This window comes from Oncorhynchus kisutch, linkage group LG20, assembly GCF_002021735.2.
Source record: "Oncorhynchus kisutch isolate 150728-3 linkage group LG20, Okis_V2, whole genome shotgun sequence".
NCBI classification, from domain to species: domain Eukaryota; kingdom Metazoa; phylum Chordata; class Actinopteri; order Salmoniformes; family Salmonidae; genus Oncorhynchus; species Oncorhynchus kisutch.
Genome location: NC_034193.2, coordinates 13,797,170 through 13,818,719, shown reverse-complemented (window position 1 = coordinate 13,818,719; position 21,550 = coordinate 13,797,170). Strand labels below are relative to the sequence as shown.

Sequence of the window (21,550 nt, the reverse complement as noted above, 5' to 3'; positions counted from 1 at the left end):
GTCTAGCGTTAACCTGGGGCTATGTCACTCACAATTATATTAGAATATTATATAATTTCAATGAGTGAACAATATGCCTTCTAATTGCACTTTGATATGTATGTGCAGGGCTTTGTGTAACAACAATCTGACATTAAATCTGACATTCTGACAATAGTAACTTTATGTTTTCGACTGAGATAAAAGTGATTTATATAGCGGGTGGCAGGTAGTCTCAAGGTTTGGTTCGAAGGCTGCTGGTTCGAATACCGGAGCCCGACAAGGTGAAAAATATGTTGCTGTGCCCTCGAGCAAGGCACTTAACTCTAATTGTCCAAAGGGCACTGCACAATCGTGACCCACATCCCCTGCGGGCGTCTCAGGGGGATATGCAAGAAACATCTCCATTACATGCTTCTGTAACAGGGCAAATATAAGCCCTCCCCTCCCCCATTTATTTTTATTTTATAAAAATAGCTTGAATTTAAAATATATTAAACTGAGATTTTTGCCACTGGCCTACAAACAATACCCCATCATTTCAACGCAGAATTATGTTTTTCAAAATTTTGGCTAATTAATAAAAAATTGAAAAGCTGAAATGTCTGCTAGGGATCTCGTCCTCCTCTTCTGAGGAGGAGAAGCGAGAAGGATCGGAGGACCAAAACGCAGCGTGGTAAGTGTCCATAATGTTTATTTTAAAACATAAACTGAACACTACGAAATACAAAACAATAAACGTGAAATGACCGAAACAGTCCCGTGTGGCGACAAACACTGACACGGAAGACAAACACCCACAACCCAAAACTGAAACCCAGGCTACCTAAGTATGATTCTCAATCAGGGACAACAATTGACAGCTGCCTCTGATTGAGAACCATACTGGGCCGAACTCACACCCTGACCATACTAAAACAAACAGACTGCCCACCCAACTCACACCCTGACCATACTAAAACAAACAGACTGCCCACCCCAACTCACACCCTGACCATACTAAAACAAACAGACTGCCCACCCCAACTCACACCCTGACCATACTAAAACAAACAGACTGCCCACCCAACTCACACCCTGACCATACTAAAACAAACAGACTGCCCACCCAACTCACACCCTGACCATACTAAAACAAACAGACTGCCCACCCAACTCACACCCTGACCATACTAAAACAAACAGACTGCCCACCCAACTCACGCCCTGACCATACTAAAACAAACAGACTGCCCACCCAACTCACACCCTGACCATACTAAAACAAACAGACTGCCCACCCAACTCACACCCTGACCATACTAAAACAAACAGACTGCCCACCCAACTCACACCCTGACCATACTAAAACAAACAGACTGCCCACCCAACTCACACCCTGACCATACTAAAACAAACAGACTGCCCACCCAACTCACACCCTGACCATACTAAAACAAACAGACTGCCCACCCAACTCACACCCTGACCATACTAAAACAAACAGACTGCCCACCCAACTCACACCCTGACCATACTAAAACAAACAGACTGCCCACCCAACTCACACCCTGACCATACTAAAACAAACAGACTACCCACCCAACTCACACCCTGACCATACTAAAACAAACAGACTGCCCACCCAACTCACACCCTGACCATACTAAAACAGACTGCCCACCCAACTCACACCCTGACCATACTAAAACAAACAGACTGCCCACCCAACTCACACCCTGACCATACTAAAACAAACAGACTGCCCACCCAACTCACACCCTGACCATACTAAAACAAACAGACTGCCCACCCAACTCACACCCTGACCATACTAAAACAAACAGACTGCCCACCCAACTCACACCCTGACCATACTAAAACAAACAGACTGCCCACCCAACTCACGCCCTGACCATACTAAAACAAACAGACTGCCCACCCAACTCACACCCTGACCATACTAAAACAAACAAACAAAGATAAAACAACAAAACTTTGGTCAGAACGTGTCTTGAGTCAAAAAGAATAAAACCCCTTTGTTATGGGAAGCTTAAATAAGTTCAGGAGTAAAAATGTGCTTAACAAGTCACATAATAAGTTGCATGGACTGTGTGTGCAATAATAGTGTTTAACATGAGTTTTGGATGACTACCTCTGTACCCCACACATACAATCATCTATAAGGTCCCTCAGTCAACCACAAAGACCAGGGAGGTTTTCAAATGCCTCACGAAGAAGGACACCAATTGGTAGATGGGTACAAATTTTAAAAAAGCAGACATTGCATATCATTTTGAGCAAGGTTAAATTATTAATTACACTTCAGATGGTGTATCAATACACCCAGTCACTACAAAGATCAACAACATTGTAGTTACTCCACAATACTAACCTAAATGACAGAGTGAAAATGAGGAAGCATATATATCCCAGAACATCCTGTTTCCAACAGGCACTAACGTAATACTGCAAAAAATGTGGCAAAGCAATTCACTTTCTGTCCTGAATACAGTGTTATGTTTAGGGCAAATCCAATAAAACACATTACTGAGCACCACTTTCCATATTCTCAAGCAAAGTGGTGACTGCATCATGTTATTAGTATGCTTGTAAAAAATTAAGGAATTGGGAGTTTTTCAATATAAAAAAATTATGGAATGGCGCTAATCAAAATCCTAGAGGAAAACCTGGTTCAGTCTGCTTTCCAGCAGACACTGGGAGATGAACTCACCTTTCAGATGGACAATAACCTAAAACACAAGGCCAAATCTACACTGGAGTTGCTTCCCAAGAAGACAGTGCATGTTCCTATGGAAAGACCTGAAATGGTTGTCGATCAATGATCAACAACCAATTTGAAGGATTTTCTTAAAGAGTAATGTTGCACAATCCAAGTTTGGAAAGCTCTTAGAGAAATTTCCAGAAAGACTCACAGTTGTAATCACTGCCAAAGGTGATTCTAACACGTATTGACTCAGGGGGTTGAATACTTATCTGATGAATATATATTAGTGTTTTATTTTTCAGGAATCTTTTACAAATTTTAGAATGCTTCTTCTACTTTGACATTACAGGTTATTTTATTTAGATCGTTGACTAACAATGACAATTAAATCCATTTTAATCCCACTTTGTAACACAACAAAATATGGAAAAAGTCTGGGGTTGTTGTGACCACTTTATGGTGGCACTGAAACTGTATCATTTTGCAGTCCGTTTGGAATAATATGCCCCACGCACAATCAACCAAAACACTTGTGTTTCTGTGGAATACTAAATATTATTTTCAGTTATATTTTCAATACAAATCTCAAGGTTACTGCATCAAACACCATCCTCGCCTCTGAGGCCATGTCTTGTGAGAACTCAACATGGAAGCCAAAGTGTTAAGTGAGTGACAGCATGGTCTCCATTACTGGCTAGAACAGTTTGTAACTGTGTATATATGAATAGCAATGTCTTGTGTCAAAAGCACTTCACACCTCCCTGGTGGGGGAATATTAAGTCGATTGCCCCCCCCCCCAACTAAGATCAGATTCCTGAACTGACACCCGCGAGCAGCGATCATATCAAACAGAATGAGAACCAAATATAAACAAACAGAATTTAAACAAGCAGTTACTGAAACTATTAAATCTTAGAAGTGGTCCATAACCAAACGTATACTCTGCAGCTCCATTCAATTACACTGGTGGTAGAAAGCATTGGATGACCGACTCCATGTACTCAATTAAGGGTGATTAACAAGTATGTCATCAACATCTCTCAAACCACTCCGATAGTCAATCACATACACGTATCATTCAAATATGATAGTCATCAGGAACGTATATGTCTCTGTCCACCAGACACCCAGCTGCACCCTCCCCTCCATTCTGAGTCTATTCCTCTCAGATGCATCTCTGTCATACTGTGTGTCTATATTTAACGCAGCCGCAGGGCAGTATCTGATTTATTCATACTGTGCGTTTATATTTAACGCAGCCGCAGGGCAGTATCTGATTTATTCATACTGTGTGTCTATATTTAATGCAGCCACAGGGCAGTATCTGCTTTATTCATACTGTGTGTCTATATTTAACGCAGCCGCAGGGCAGTATCGGATTTATTCATACTGTGTGTCTATTTAACGCAACCGCAGGGCAGTATCTGATTTATTCATACTGTGCGTTTATATTTAACGCAGCCACAGGGCAGTATCTGCTTTATTCATACCATGTGTCTATATTTAACGCAGCAGCAGGGCAGTATCTGCTTTATTCATACCATGTGTCTATATTTAACGCAGCCGCAGGGCAGTATCTGCTTTATTCATACTGTGCGTCTATATTTAATGCAGCCACAGGGCAGTATCTGCTTTATTCATACTGTGCGTCTATATTTAACGCAGCCGCAGGGCAGTATCTGATTTATTCATACCGTGCGTCTATATTTAAACGCAGCCGCAGGGCAGTATCTGCTTTATTCATACTGTGCGTCTATATTTAACGCAGCCGCAGGGCAGTATCTGATTTATTCATACGGTGTGTCTATATTTAAACGCAGCCGCAGGGCAGTATCTGCTTTATTCGCAGCCTGGCAAGTTCCAACTCAATGAAGCCTCGAAGAAACTTTCCAACACCAACAGATGCTTATGGAAAGATAATCATTTTGTTTTTTTTGCACTCTATAACTGACAGAGGACAGGGCAGACTGGTAAATGGGTTTACCGCTGAGCTGATCTCTCCCACTCTCAGACTAGAGGGATGGAGGGAGAGAGAAGGATGGAGGGAGGGAGAAGGGAGGAATGGAAAGACGAAAGCTGACGGGGAAAGAGAGAGGAGGAAGCCACTCTGAATCCTGAAGGAGAACATCACTCAAGCACATTGCTGGTCTTAGATAAAAAGGTGTTATCAAGAACCTAAAAGGGTACTTCGGCTGTCCCCATAGGAGAACCATTTGAAGAACCCTTGTTGGGTTCCAGGTAGAACCCTTTTGGTTTCAAGTAGAACCCTTTCTGCAGATGGTTGTACCTGAAATCAAAAAAGGTTGTACCTGAAACCAAAAGGGATTCTTATGGGGACAGCTGGAGAACCCTTTTGTTTACTGGCTGTTGGTGCCCAGGGAGTCAGGAACACAATAACTGATGAAATCAGAGCGACTGTGGTTGACCATGTTGTCAACCATGGGATGAGCATGAGGGAGGCTGGGCAACGGGTTCAGCCTAATCTGAGCCGCTAAACTGTTGCAGGTATCATCCGGATATTTCAAAATGAGAACTGGTAAGTAACTGTAAGGGCTGTTGTCTTACTGGTACAGTAATATGTACTGTACCTTCATAATGAGAAGGATCTATCACTAAAACCATTCAAATGCTTTTACAGAACTGCAAAAACAACTATCTGGTGGAGGAGGTTGACTGTCACCCCAGAGCAGGAGACCCACTTTGTAAATATGGTCATTGCAAATAACTGCATCAGACTCCGAGAACTGCAGCACCACATAATGAGATAACACCATATTACCAAAACGTCAACAGAGTGAGTCTCTCTGCACTGTCTCGTCTACTGAAACACAATAGATTTAGGATGAAGCAGTTGTACAGAGTCCCTTTCGAAAGTAACTCAGACTGTGTAAAACAACTGAGATATGAATATGTGCAGGTAAGCTATACTATCCTATCATTGGTACTGGATCTGGAAGTGTATGGTGCTACATCATATTGACTGATCCCTGTCTTTTCCTACTGTGCTACATGTCTTGTCTTGACTCTTTCAGAGAGTCATTGAGCTAGAAGCAGATGCAGTGTATCATGAGCTAATATATGTGGACGAGGCAGGTTTCATCATTGCAAAAACAAGGGGCCGTAGCAGTAATATCATCGGACACCGTGCCATCATCAACGTCTCAGGACAACGTGGTGGCAACAATACAATATGTGCGGCTATTATTCAAAACGGCGTCCTTCACCATCATGCAATCCTAGGCTCATACAACACTGCACACATTATCACATTTCTGGACACCCTCAACAACAGACTAATTCCTAATGACCAGGGGCCAGAGCAACCCAGGTACGTCATCATCTGGGACAATGTTAGTTTCCACCGGGCTGCTGTGGTCCGCAATTGGTTCACAGGTCACCCACTTTTCATCGCACTCAATCTCCCCCATACTCTCTGTTCTTGAATCCTATTGAAGAATTCTTCTCTGCATGGCATTGGAAGGTGTATGATCACCAGCCCCACCAACACATACCCCTTCTGCAGACAATAGAGGAGGCTTGTGGAGACATGGATCAGGGGTCATGTCAGGCCTGAATACAGCACTCCAGACGATACTTTCCATGCTGCCCAGCTGAAGACAACATGTGATGTGGATGAAGTCTTTTGACCAGACCCACAAAGAAGGTGAGATGGAGCCACATTTGTTTATGTTCTTTTTTTTCAAGAATAAATGTTTTAGTTTTCTTCTACTGCACTTTTGTTGTTTGAGGAGTGTTAGAACATTTTCCCCTCATTTGTATTGATAGTGTGTTATGTTCGGAAAACTTTGTACATTTGCATACCTGTGTGTACAGTCGTGGCCAAAAGTTTAGAGAATGACACAAATATGAATTTTCACAAAGGCTGCTGCATTTCAGCCCTGCCACAAAAAGACCAGCTGACATCATGTCAGTGATTCTCTCGTTAACACATGTGTGAGTGTTGACGAGGACAGGGCTGGAGATCACTCGGTCATGCTGATTGAGTTCAAATAACAGACTGGAAGCTTCAAAAGGAGGGTGGTGCTTAGAATCATTGTTCATCCTCTGTCAACCATGGTTACCTGCAAGGAAACACAAGCAGTCATCATTGCTTTGCACAAAAAGGGCTTCACAGGCAAGGATATTGCTACCAGTAAGATTGCACCTAGATCAACCATTTATCGGATCAGCAAGAACATCAAGGAGAGGATGGATGGCCTGGTGTCAAGAAGGGCAGCAAAGAAGCCACTTCTCTCCAGGAAAAACATCAGGGATAGACTGATATTCTGCAAAACATACAGGGATTGGACTGCTGAGGACTGAGGTAAAGTCATTTTCTCTGATGAATCCCCTTTCCGATTGTTTGCGGCATCCGGAAAAAAGCTTGTCCGGAGAAGACAAGGTGAGCGCTACCATCAGTCCTGTGTCATACCAACTGTAAAGCATCCTGAGATCATTCATGTGTGGGGTTGCTTCTCAGCCAAGGGAGTGGGCTCACTCACAATATTGCCTAAGAACAGAGCTGTGAATAAAGAATGGTACCAAACACATCCTCCCGAGAGCAACTTCTCCCAACCAACCAGGTACAGTTTGGTGACGAACAATGCCTTTTCCAGCATGATGGAGCACCTTGCCATAAGGCAAAAGTGATAACTAAGTGGCTCGGGGAACAAAACATCGATATTTTGGGTCAATGGCCAGGAAACTCCCCAGATCTTAATCCCATTGAGAACGTGTGGTCAATCCTCAAGAGGCAGGTGGACAAACAAAAAGCCACAAATTCTGACAAACTCCAAGCATTGACTATGCAAGAATGGGCTGCCATCAGTCAGGATGTGGCCCAGAAGTTAATTGACAGCATGCCAGGGCGGATTGCAGAGGTCTTGAAAAAGAAGGGTCAACACTGCAAATATTTAGTCTGCATCAACTTCATGTAATTGTCAATAAAAGCCATTGACACTTCTGAAATGCTTGTAATTATACTTCAGTATTCCATAGTAACATCTGACAAAAATATCTAAAGACACTGAAGCAGCAAACTTGGTGGAAATTAATATTTGTGTAATTCTCAAAGGTTTTGGCCATGACTATATGTGTGTTTAATACATGTATGACAAAACTTTATTGCAAACTGCTTTTCCCTGCAAACAGAAAAAGCAAAAGCCACAAGTGTTTTCCAGTTATACCATCAGTGCCTAGTTGGTGCTTCGTGTGCTCATTCAAATGATGGTTTGTGTGTACTGTAGACGCAAAACCACAGAAAAAATATCAAAAAAGAGTTTGAAGAATTTTGCAAGAATTGTTTGCTTTTGCAAGAGATATATAATGTTGTGCTGGTTTGGTGTAAGGTTTTGTGGTTGGTGTGTAGAGTTTTGCAAAAATAGCCTATAGTTTCAAAGTTGGTGCCTAAGCAATCACAATTTTTTTATATAACACACAGCACTGGGCTCTTTGCTCCTGACTTTGAGCCCTCTGTAGTACAGGAGTTACCCCTGGCCTGATAAAGGAGCTCTATCTCCAGAAGCTCATGTTCATATTCCCCTCTGAGTGGGAGGATCCTTGTAGCGTGCAGAGACTTAACGGATCATCGCCCTCTGGAGTTTAAAGCAACAAGCCTCCTGGGCGATGATGTGTGAGATACCTGACTCATCCTGATGGGGTTTAACACACACACACACACACACACCTACAGCCAGTGCATCCCCAGCCTCTGCCTCTTTCCAGGTATGATTTACCGGATCAGTCCCCTCTTAATAAGAATAAAAGACCATGACCCTGTCATGAAGAGAGAATCCTGGGCTACAGAGCTTTATTCTGATTACCTTGATTACCAAGTCAAATCTATTGTACAGGTCCCTGATGAGCGGTTTGAGGAGCTGCAGCTCGGCGGTGGTTCTGTTCAGGGAGAAGAAGTCGACATACGTCTCAGGCTTGCCTAAAACCGGGAGACAGGGAAATAAGCAACCGTCACTCTGAAAGTCAGGGGAGAAGATGGAGTCTTTAGGAAAATACTGTAAGTCTTCTATATATCGTTACTTTTAATACATTTTACTGCACCTGTCATTACACGTATACATGACTGTAATTATAATGAAAAGTATTAAAAGCTTATTGTCAGTGTATGTCAGAGAATACCAGGTTGCTTTCAAATGATCGGGGTAAAGAAGGCGGAGGTATTGAAGGATCCCTCCGCCTTCCAGACAGACTGATCCATCGCTGTCTCTGACCGACAGGTCTCTCTCTCTCTCTCTCGCCCAGACATCTCTTTATTGGCCTCCCAGAGAGCCGGGGAGCGAGGAGGGGAGCATTCCACATCAGCATGATTCCCTGCAGGGACTACAGCTGTGCTGCTGCCTGCTCCAGCCCTGTAATAGCCCTGCGTTGCTCATCTCAGCTCACCACAGGTGGCCCTCCACTCCCCTTCGCCGCCGCCGGCAGAAATGCATCTCATCCTACCCCGCCTCCCACTCATCTCTCCAGTGCATCCTCCCTCCCTCCCCACCACCAGCCTTTTGGCTATTGCTGCCTGTGCTGAGTCCCCACAACCACCACCCCTCTGCATGGCCAGGCCCGGGAGCTAGCTATCCCCTCTGAAGGCCCGGGAGCTAGCTATCCCCTCTGAAGGCCCGGGAGCTAGCTATCCCCTCTGAAGGCCAGGGAGCTAGCTATCCCCTCTGAAGGCCAGGGAGCTAGCTATCCCCTCTGAAGGCCCGGGAGATACTGTAGCTATTCCCTCTGCAATGCGTGGTACAGTGGTGACTGTATATAGCAGTGCATTTGGAAAGTATTCAGAACTCTTGAACCCTTGATTTTTTTAACGTTATTGCCTTATTCTAAAATGTATTCAATTGTTTTTTGCCCTCAATCTATACACAATACTACACAAAAACAAAAAGTAAACAGGTTTTAGAAATTTTAGCAAATTAATAAAAAAGAAAACATAAGTATCACATTTACATAAGTATTTTCAGACCCTTTGAAGCACCTTTGGCAGCGAATACAGACAACTCTTTTGGGGTATGGCGCTACACCGCTATTTTCAGGTCTCTCCAAAGATGTTCGATCAGGTTCAAGTCCGGGCTCTGGCTGGGCCACTCAAGGATATTCCGAGACTTGTCCCGAAGCCACTCCTGCATTGTCTTGGCTGTGTGCTCAGGGTCGTTGTCCTGTTGGAAGGTGAACCTTCACCCCAGTCTGAGGTCCTGAGCCCTCTGGAGCAGGTCTTTCATCAAGGATCTCTCTGTATTTTGTTCCGTTCATCTTTCCCTCAATCCAGACTAGTCTCCCAGTCCCTGCTGCTGAAAAACATCCCCACAGCATGATGCTGCCACCACCATGCTTCACCGTAGGGATGGTGCCAGGTTTGCTCCAGGCGTGATGCTTGACATTAAGGCCAAAGGTCCTTTAGGTGCAAACTTCAAGCAGGCTGTCATGTGCCTTTTACCTTTTACCATCTGGCCACTCTATCATAAAGGCCTGATTGGTGGAGTGCAGCTCGAGGAAGTGTTCCAAATTTCTTCCATTTAAGAATGATGGAGGCCACTGTGTTCTTGGAGACCTTGAATGCTGCAGATTTGTTTTGGTACCCTCCCCCAGATCTGTGCCTCGACACAATCCTGTCTCGGCGCTCTATGGACAATTCCTTTGACCTCATGTCTTGGTTTTTGCTCTGACATGCACGGTCAACTGTGGGACCTTATATAGACAGGTGTGTGCCTTTCCAAATCATGTCCAATGAATTGCGTTTACCACATGTGGCCTCCTATCAAGTTGTGTAAACATCTCAAGGATGGTCAATGAAAACAGGATACACCTGTTTTCAGGTGTGAGTCTCATAGCAAAAGGTCTGAATACTTATGCAAATAAGGCATTTCTGTTTTATAAATGTGCAAACATTTCTAAAAACCTGTTTTCGCTTTGTCATTACGTGTTATTGTGTGTAGATACATTCCGAATGCACTGTAGATGACAGCCGTGTTAACAGGGACCTACCAATGAGGATGGAGTAGAGGATGCCTGGCCTCTGTGATGGAGGCTGGATGTTCCTGTCCTGGTCCACGGCCTGAATGACGGGAGTCACGTTGACAGGGTTCACTTTGCTCTGAAATGAAAGGGTAATGGTTAGTTCTATCTGGCTGTCAATACTATTTAAAAAAAGAGTCATTTCCACAGTGTGGGATATGGGAGCTTCCATTCTTGCTGTGCTAAAAGGGTGAAAATAAATGATGAAGAATTCATGTATGGCGTTGGACACAATCTTCCTCAATTAGTTATCTTGGCATTTCACAGCAGCAACAGCAAAATAATTGCAGTGTTTCAGTTGTATCTCTAACTTAAACATTATGGGCAAAGCACAAGTCATGTAGATTCTGCTGACTTGCTTTGCAGTAAAAGGTGTATTCTTCAAACAGTGAATAAACTGTGTGACCTCTTTGTGGACCTCTTTATCACAGCGTCTGTCACAAAGACCAATGAACTGCAGACATTTGTGTTGTTCTCCCCGGTGCAACACTTCTTTATGTCATTTAAGAGGTTGAAAGCACAAGAGAGAGCGTGGGAGAGAGAGGAATGGAGAGTGAGAAAGAGAAAGAAAGAAAGAAAGAAAGAAAGAAAGAAAGAAAGAAAGAAAGAAAGAAAGAAAGAAAGAAAGAAAGAAAGAAAGAAAGAAAGAAAGAAAGAAAGAAAGAAAGAAAGAAAGAGAGGGAAGAAAAGAGAGCGAGAAAAGAGTGAAAAAGAGGGAGAGGAACAGAGGGAGGGAAAACGAGAGAGAGAGAGAAAGAGGGAGAAAAAGAGAGAAAAGGGTAGGAAAAGAAAGACAGGAAAAGAGGGAATGAGACGGTGGGGGAGAGAGAGACTGAAAAATAAAGTTTGAAGAGAGAGAAAGAGTTTGTGAAAGTGAGAGACTCCAGAGAGAGAGAGAGAGAGAACAGGAAGGGAGAAGAAATAATAAAGTGAGTAACTGGTCCTCCATTCCAAGTTGCCCCAGCCTTGGGGGAGGAGTAAAGATGTGCAGAATTACAAACAACAGGCGGGCCCCCGTCTCAGTCCCAGTAAATAAGCAGCTCATTTCGAACTCAACTCTCCTCAGAGAAACCAAGTGACACTGCTAAAAGCGAAGATGAGTTTCAACCAGTGTTAGCTGCCTGGTTGCCTCTGAAATAAGGCTCTGGGAATCTTGTCTTTCTGTGTGTGTGTGTGTGTGTGTGTGTGTGTGTGTGTGTGTGTGTGTGTGTGTGTGTGTGTGTGTGTGTGTGTGTGTGTGTGTGTGTGTGTGTGTGTGTGCGTGTGTGTGTGTCATGACCCCTACAGGGACCCCACAGCATAATTGTGATCTCTGTGTGCCAGGAAGAAGTCTCGAGCAGCTGCTGTAAACACACACAAACACACACACATCGGTAGAACCATATGCTCCGGGGGCTGGTTGGCAGGAAATGACCATTTGTGACAGACATTGATGACAAGCTCGAGGAGCTGAGGTGCTGCAAAGACAGACGCTGTTTGTGTGGAATAAATGACAGACATCTCGGTTTGTTTACCTTGCAGAGTACAAAGACTACAAGGAGGTCAGACATTAGTCAGAACCGTAATAAAGCCACCTGGAATCAAGCTCCGAATGAAACAAAAGGATTTTCCTCCTGTCATTCCTCCCCATGTTACTTGATCATCATACTTCACACAGCTCTATGAGTAGTTGTTAAGTGGAGGCAAAATTTTTACATTTTATCAGACACTGTTATCCAGGGTGACTTACAGGAGCATTTAGGCTTAAGTGCCTTGCTCAAGGGCACATCGGCAGATTTTTCACCAAGTCAAACCAGCAACCTTTCAGGTACTGGCCCAATGCTCTTAACCACTAGGCTACCTGCCACCCATCCACTCCTCTCTGCTCTGTACACATCCCTCCCTCATCATAGATCATGAGCACAATTTGGCAAAGATTTATCTCCGTGGGGCCCATTGTAATCCTCAGCCACTGCAACTACAATGGCCCCAGTATGACTGCAGTAAATCTAATGACTCTTCGGGGCCCTGTCCTCGGTGGACAGATTAGCTCGGATGATACTCCCTCAGTCAGCCCTTATCTCCTGAGGAACTGCAGCAGACAAGACTGGTGTCCAGATTACATGGAAATGCATTTATATGAAATAGCGTGAAGGTGATGATGATGATGATGATGATGTTAAGTTGATTTGCAGAATGAATCAGCCTCATTCAAGGCAAGGGAATATAGATTTTTAGTGATACATTCAATTATTTAGAAGCCTGTATTTAAAGTCCAGATTTGGCCTTTTCTTTACAAATAATACTACTCAGACTGACTGATACAGATGAATATTTCATGTGACTGAAATACACAACTAGGCATGATGCCAAATGAATGTGTTTCCTTTGATCTGGATGAAACCATAACTACTCCTTCTCGGGCAGACCAGCCAGGGTCCTCCGCTCCGTTCCACATCCGTGGCCCATAATCAATGGTTGACTGAGCGTCGGCTGGGCGTTTTAACGGCTGAACTGGAGGAAGATCGTTTCTTGAGGGACCGGTTGAAGCACGGGAGGATTTTATTACTGTAATTAACGAGGATGGATTCTCTGGTGGAGTGTGATCTGTGATGGTGTAACGAGTAAACGGCAGCCCTTTGGTCCCTCCTCTATTTTCCCTAACCCACAGGAAGACAAGTCAATGGACTGCTTTACTCCACACTACTCTACTCAGATGAACCCAACCTTCCAAATGAATGCTGAGCATCTCCAGATTCCTCTATGATATAGAGTGAACACCGACAAGAAACTTCAATTAAAAGACTCTGCATCGGGTATAATTTGACGGTTTTGCATATGATATGATCAGCACCTGTTTTCAAAACGGCCAATTACTCGTCTTCGATTTGGAATGACTTGTCTGTTCACATTTTCATTATTAGCTATATATTATTCCAACTTTAAATTTCAGCCAGCAAACAAATTATCCAGTGAATTAATGTATTACACTCTCCATTGAATTTTATACACACCCGTCACCAACAAAGCAATTATGCTCCACTCAACACTGGGGTACAATACTTTCAAAGCCTCCTGTGTTAATTGTCAACAGTCACTAGCAGTTGTCTACCTACTGTTCTCTCAGTGGTGTATTTTCAATCTGATATCTCAGCTCTGATGGTATGTTAGATTATATTAACACTAGCCACAAAGGACGTCCAGAGTACTGCTGCGTATGGGGGGGGGGAAGCCAATTAGTAGAATTGACAGAGGAAAAAGCATTGGAGCCCCACTTCAGCCTTGTTTGGGATGACCTTTTATGTTATTCCTGCTCTGGAGAGGCTCTCTAGCTCTTTGCTATGGAAGGATATAAAGAGGCTGCCAGGAGGGATCAGTTTGTCTTGGGGAATGCCCCTCCACTCTCCCCAAGAACATTCTCCTTGCTCCTGGCTCCTGTTCCCTAGAACGTCTCACTATTTCCTGGATCCTGACCTGAGATATTGTCTTTCAAACCAAGTGTACCGTGAAAGGAGACCCACTGGCATAACATCGTGACCAAGAGGAGTTTTTGGGATCTGACCTATGACCTGCTGTACCCCTCTCCTCCTCCCCTCTAATCACAAGCTTCGTTTCACAGGGAGCGCTCTTTTTATAAGCTGCAAGGTACCTGAGCGGTACTGAGCCTCAATAAATAAGTTGAAGCATGATTTAAATGTTTCGTTGAGCACCGGCGGAAGAGATATGAGAGGCGCATTAAAGAGATAACGGGGAGAGCTGCCTGACAGGGAGGATGTCTGAGAGAGACAAGAGGAATATAACAGTACATCATTACACATGTGAAACTGAACTAGCCCCCTGAGTGATGGGATTGATGGGAATGACAGGATGAGGTGGGGGTGTTTTGAAGACCTGATAAGAGGTTATGCTGGCTTCGCCATGGCATACATAATCAGAATCGCATAATGCCGCCTGTCACAGCACTCGTAAAATGTGTCCTTGAGTGCGTTCTAGCGTTCGAATTAAGTACAGGAACCAGCCACCCAAACCAGTGGTGTAAACTTGACTTAAGGCTCCTGTTCCCTTGTTCTGTCACTTGGCTGCGGAGTGTGGAAGGTTCTCAATGTAAGCATATGTCATTTTAGTCCTCTGTGTTTGGTATGGCTCTAGTGCACCACTGCCTTCTCACGGACAACAGTTTGACCTTCTGCAACTCTCTTAGGATATAGTGGAACGTCAGCAAAAAAATGACATTTATTACTTTTCAGCAGAAACGCTGCTTGATCATGTCAATGGAATAGATCTGGAGGTGAAAGAAACGCACACATGTTTAGGTGAGGTGCTGGCTAGCGGAGTAGAACACCTGTTTAGATGAGGCGTTGGCTAGAGGAGTAGAACACCTGTTTAGGTGAGGCGTTGGCTAGCGGAGTAGAACACCGGTTTACGTGAGGCGTTGGCTAGCGGAGTAGAACACCTGTTTAGGTGAGGCGTTGGCTAGAGGAGTAGAACACCTGTTTAGGTGAGGTGTTGGCTAGAGGAGTAGAACACCTGTTTAGGTGAGGCGTTGGCTAGCGGAGTAGAACACCTGTTTAGGTGAGGCGTTGGCTAGAGGAGTAGAACACCTGTTTAGGAGAGGCGCTGGCTAGTGGAGTAGAACACCTGTTTAGGTGAGGTGCTGTCTAACAGAGTAGAACACCTGTTTAGGAGAGGAGTTGGCTAACGGAGTAGAACACCTGTTTAGGTGAGGCGCTGGCTAGCGGAGTAGAACACCTGTTTAGGTGAGGCGCTGGCTAGCGGAGTAGAACACCTGTTTAGGTGAGGTGTTGGCTAGCGGAGTAGAACACCTGTTTAGGTGAGGTGTTGGCTAGCGGAGTAGAACACCTGTTTAGGCGAGGCGTTGGCTAGCGGAGTAGAACACGTGTTTAGGCGAGGCGCTGGCTAGCGGAGTAGAACACGTGTTTAGGCGAGGCGCTGGCTAGCGGAGTAGAACACGTGTTTAGGCAAGGCACTGGCTCGTGGAGTAGAACACCTGTTTAGGTGAGGCGCTGGCTAGCATGAATGATAGCATACGATTATAGATACAATTTGGCTACATAGGACCTACAAACATTTACAATGAATAGCAAAATCACAATAATCACACGAATAGCTTCAGATCAAAGTCTACGTTGAGAAATTAAATATCCAGTCAGCCTCTCAATTTAACAATACGTTGGAATAGATCTACAATAGAGTTAGCCAATAGCTGGGCTACTCAAGGTCTTTGTTTTTGTGGAGTCTGGGATTCAATCGTCGGGTGCATTCAAGGAGTGATAATAACCATCATTTTCTAGATTCCTAGAATTTAAGCGCCAAGACAATTTAATGTGGTTGCCTGGAAAATGTTATTTTCCTCGTGTCTGCCGGGTTCCAAAGTTCCCTGACCGTGAGTATCCACTTTACATTTGGATTAGTAACAATTTAAATAAACCCGTGCTTCCACTCAAGGTATGAGAGTCCAAAGTGTAAAACTAATTACCTGTGAATAATCTGTCTTGTAATTCTAGCATTTCCATGCTTCCCTGACTCTGCCATTTGCTTGTGTTAGACTCTGATCAAGAGAAACTGTAAACAGGGTCCTGCCTAGATCAGTGAACAAAAACCAATGGAACTGACAAGGAGGTATCATTCTGATTGTCATTCTACATGACAAAACACGTGTCCCGCTATTGGGAGTCTAAATCTAATCTAGTCTAAATTACTTTCACACGCACCAGAGGAGGCTGGTGGGAGGAGGTAGAAGAAGACGGGCTCATTGTAATGGCTGGAGTGGAATTAATGAAAGATTCCATCCATTACAATAAGCCTGTCCTCCTATAGCCCCTCCAGCTAGCCTCCTCTGATACACACATCCTCTCACACTTTCGACAGTTCATCTTCATTCTGGTTATGCATGACCAATAAATGTAATATATCACTACCCATAAATAGCATAAACCTATCCCTAGCATAAATCTAATAGCCCTTTGTATTTAAAGCCAAAATCTTTGAAATTATCTTAAACACAAAGAAATCACACTGAACCAGTCTTGTGTTTAGTAGTAATATGCCGAAGCTGACTCCTGAGGCTGATTGTCACATTCTGACCTTCTGTTATTATATCTTTGTTTTAGTATGGCCAGGGCGTGAGTTGGGTGGGCAGTCTGTTTGTTTTTCTATGTTGGTTTTTGAGTTCGGCCCAGTATGGTTCTCAATCAGAGGCAGCTGTCAATTGTTGTCCCTGATTGAGAACCATACTTAGGTAGCCTGGGTTTCACTTTTGGGTTGTGGGTGTTTGTTTTCCGTGTGAGTGTTTGGTCCACACGGTACTGTTTTCGGTTTTGTATATTCACGGCATCGTTTGTTATTTTGTTCGAGTGTTCTATTGCCTTTATTAAAAAACATTATGGACACTTACCACGCTGCGCATTGGTCCTCCGATCCTTCTCGCTACTCCTCCTCAGAAGAGGAGGATGAGAACCCTTACACTGATATGCAAAACAGAGGCCAGAGAAGCTGTGTCTCAGCCACCTCTCTCCCTAGTACTGGGAGTAGTGTGCTGCTTGTCAAGCAGCCCTGTTTGAACGGAGCAACATGTAAAAGGCTTCTTCGCAGCAGGGGGTCTGAAGCTCAGAGCTCTGGAGCCAGTGCTGGTGTGCAATAACACTTACTGGGTCAGTGAGCTCCAGGATGTGGACCCGGTAGGTGAGGGGGCTGCAGTCACGTGTGTTGTCGACCAGAGAGCAGGGCAGGAACATAGGCCCCAGGTCATCCCCGTCCAGCACGTCTACAGTCAGGGTGGTGGTGGCGGTGCGCCGTTCGTTGGGGTACGGGGCGCGATCCTACAGGGGGGGAGATGACAGGGGTGGATGTGGCAAGCTGAGGATTTGAAGTACATTTTTGAACGTCTACCCGTCTTCTACAGCTATTCTATCTTAAGTGCAACTTCCTTTCTGTCTTTTCAAAAACATTCACGTTACCTAAAACATTATGTATTGTATTAATCTGAGGCTGGAAAGCACTTGCATTGAAAACAGCAAAACCTATATGCCACATCAGGTATCTGTTCATTCAAGTGTTCCAATACCAAAAGGTAAAACATTTTGGTCAAATGAAATGAATTAGGTTTTTGGTGTTTGTTCCATTCTAGATGAAGACCTTGACATCATATAATACATTATTCCTATCTGTACTTACCATTCTTGACTTGGAAGTGTAGCACTTGTATTAAATTAACTTTTTTCAACAGATTTTGTTTTCTTGTTATATTTCAAAAGGTCATGCAACGATAATGGAACACAACAAAAAGGTATTTTTGCATTTACAAAGTGGTACAATGATTTCCTTCAAGGTTTTCGTAGTATTATAGCCTACCCTATTTAAAAACCACATTGTACAAAACTGTACTCAGGAAAGAGCTCCAGTGTTTCATTGGACCATCGGTTTCCCCAGACAGACTAATTGATTTACTGTAATGTACTGTTAAACCATAGTTCATTTGGAATTTACGGTAACATACGGTACCTTTATGGCTGCCATTAAGTTACTGTAAAGTTACCGTAAAAACAAGTTAAGTATTTACAGTGTAGAATAAGCCACCTCAATATTTGCAGCCATAGGTTGCAATATACACCACATGACCAAAAGTATGTGGACGCCTGCTCGTCGAACATTTAATTCCAAAATCAAAATCATTAATATGGAGATGGTCCCCCCTTTGCTGCTAGAACAGCCTCCACTCTTCTGGGAAGGTTTTCCACCAGATGTTGGAACATTGCTTTGCGCAGGGAGGCATCGTCATGCTGAAACAGGAAAGGGCCTTCCACAAACTGTTGTCACAAAGTTGGAAGCACAGAATCGTCTAGAATGGCATCGTATGCTGTAGCGTTAAGATTCCCATTCACTGGAACTAAGGGGCCTAGCCTGAACCATGAAAAACAGCTCCAGACCATAATTCCTCCTCCACCAAATGTTACAGTTGGCACTATGCATTTGGGCAGATAGCGTTCTCCTGGAATTTGACAAATCCAGATTTGTCCGTCGGACTGCCAGAGGGTGAAGCGTGATTCATCACTCCAGAGAATGTGTTTCCACTGCTCCAGAGTCCAATGGTGGCAGGTTTTACACCCCTCCAGCCGACACTTGGCATTGCGCATGGTTATTTTAGGTTTGTGTGCGGCTGCTCGGCCATGGAAACCCATTACATGAGGCTCCCGACGAACAGTTCTTGTACTGACGTTGCTTCCAGAGGCAGGTTGGAACTTGGTAGTGAGTGTTGCAATCGAGGACAGACAATTTTTACCCGCTACGTGCTTCAGCACTCAGCGATCCCGTTCTGTGAGCTTGTGTTGCCTACCACTTTGCGGCTGAGCCGTTGTTGCTCCTAGACATTTCCACTTCACAATAGTAGTACTTACAGTTGATCGGGGCAGCTCTAGCAGGGCAGAAATTTGACGAACTGACTTGTTGGAAGGGCGGCATCCTACGACGGTGCCACGTTGAAAGTCATTGAGCTCTTCCATAAGGCCATGCTACTGCCAATGTTTGTCTACAGAGATTGCATGGCTGTGTGCTCTATTTTATACACCTGTCAGTAACAGATGTGGCTGAAATAGCTGAATCCACTAATTTAATGCAGTGTCCACATACTTTTGTAGGTATAGTGTATCTTTAGGAGCTGATCCATTGTGAGTATTGTGAAATAATTATTATGTTAAGGTAAGATTTGAAAATGGAAAGCTGATCTGAGAGCAGTGCTGTCTTACTTTCGACCCTTTCAGTGTCATCCCAATGACACACATAGCGAACGTTCTCTCTGTTTTGTTTTGGGAAACGCATGTTACCTCTTCGGCCGTCATTGTAACGACGCGTCGTTAAAACCCTCTTAAGCCTAACTTCCATCTCTATCGGGAAACCATAGGTACCAACCAACCGACCGACAGACAGATTTACATTGGCCTGGATGAGAACCAGGTAGCGGGTGATTTCCTCGTAGTTGAGCCTCTCCCTCAGGACCACCGAGCCGGAGAGGGTGAGAGGGATGTCAAACGTCCTGTTGGCCGCCTGCGACACAAAGAGATACAGTGCCCTGGGTTAAGAGTGGACTCTACTTAGGAAAGCTTTTCCCATGAGAAATTCATTGTCTGCCAGAGCAGGTGCAGAGATCTCGGGGGTAGAGATTGCCTCAACAAGACGTGTGTGTCCTTCTGACTCCTTCTTAGTGACATGAGTAAAACCGTACTGCTCTAATGTCTTTATCAATCTTTTTGGGCTGTGAAGTGTGATTGCCATCAGTCGTGGCTTTAAAGAGAATGTGTCAGTAAGTGTTGAGATGTGACATACCGGGTCAGTTGGGTTGTACTGGATGATGTATTCGATCTGTCCGTTTGGGCCGTCATCAATGTCCAGGGCTCCATTATTCCCAGTGAAGCCGGAGAAGATGGTGGTGCCAACTGGGGTCAACTGTAAGACAACATTATTACAACCTAATGACAGTGCTAACAATTCAAACTATAAAAATAATTACCCACACACTTGAATCATATGCAAGTGTCAGTTTTTCATGTGCTAAGCCTTCGGTCAACAACAACCTTCTTCAGAACACTAATGATCCTACACTAATGATCCAACACCAATGATTCTGAATGTGACATACGGTCACAGCTAAACCAACAAGCTGCAGGGCTCCAGAATGAGACCATTTAGTCACATTTTGCGACCCTTTGACTTGGCAGTGCTAATTGGATATGGAATTGGTCGCATCCTTGTGAGTTGCAAATCATCTCTCTTTCAAATCTCAGAGGTCTTTATTTTTTGGGCGGCTAAAATCAGGATTCGGTCAAACAGTACGCATTAGGGGCCTCCCGAGTGGCACAACGTTCTAAGGCAGTGCTTGAGGCGTCACAACAGACCTGGGTTCGATCCTAGGCTGTGTCAGAACCGGCCATAACCGGGAGTCCCATAGGGTGGCGCACAATAGGCCTAGTGTCATCCGGGTTATGGGAGGGTTTGGCCGGGGGGTCTTTACTGGGCTCATTGCGCTTTAGCAACTCCTTGTAGCTGGTCGGGTGCCTGCAGGCTGACTATGGTTGTCAGTGTTAAGAAGAGCAGTTGGGCGGGTCATGTTTCGGAGGATGCATGACTCAACCTTCGCCTCTCCTGATCTGTTGGGGAGTTGCAGCGATGAGACAAGGTCTCAATCACAAAATTGGGGAGAAAAAGAAACTACAAAAAACTACAACAACAAAAAACAGTTAACCTGAAGTAAAGTTCTTTGATTTCTGAAAGTTCTTTGATTTCTGTCTTTGAGATGTGGAGCGAGGCGCACGAGTGCTATCAGCTGTCATACCTGAGCCCCACAGTGGACCGCTATCAGCTGTCATACCTGAGCCCAACAGTGGGCCACTATCAGCTGTCATACCTGAGCCCCACAGTGGACCTCTATCAGCTGTCATACCTGAGCCCCACAGTGGACCTCTATCAGCTGTCATACCTGAGCCCCACAGTGGACCTCTATCAGCTGTCATACCTGAGCCCCACAGTGGACCTCTATCAGCTGTCATACCTGAGCCCAACAGTGGGCCACTATCAGCTGTCATACCTGAGCCCCACAGTGGACCTCTATCAGCTGTCATACCTGAGCCCCACAGTGGACCTCTATCAGCTGTCATACCTGAGCCCCACAGTGGACCTCTATCAGCTGTCATACCTGAGCCCCACAGTGGACCTCTATCAGCTGTCATACCTGAGCCCCACAGTGGACCTCTATCAGCTGTCATACCTGAGCCCCACAGTGGACCTCTATCAGCTGTCATACCTGAGCCCAACAGTGGGCCGCTATCAGCTGTCATACCTGAGCCCCACAGT

General features: G+C 44.6%; 1 protein-coding gene across 3 annotated transcripts in view; it reads right to left on the bottom strand.

The window, feature by feature from the left end:
* LOC109865117 (protocadherin-15-like) overlaps positions 1 to 21,550 on the bottom strand; it is a 295,294-nt gene that overhangs the window by 140,545 nt on the left and 133,199 nt on the right. For all 3 annotated transcript variants that reach the window (XM_031799628.1, XM_031799630.1, XM_031799629.1), the window contains 5 exons: positions 20,027 to 20,146; positions 19,637 to 19,747; positions 17,356 to 17,526; positions 10,679 to 10,787; positions 8,509 to 8,621 (listed from right to left, as the gene is read on the bottom strand). In XM_031799628.1, coding sequence (XP_031655488.1) covers positions 8,509 to 8,621; positions 10,679 to 10,787; positions 17,356 to 17,526; positions 19,637 to 19,747; positions 20,027 to 20,146 — 624 coding nt within the window. The remainder of the gene's footprint in view (positions 1 to 8,508; positions 8,622 to 10,678; positions 10,788 to 17,355; positions 17,527 to 19,636; positions 19,748 to 20,026; positions 20,147 to 21,550) is intronic.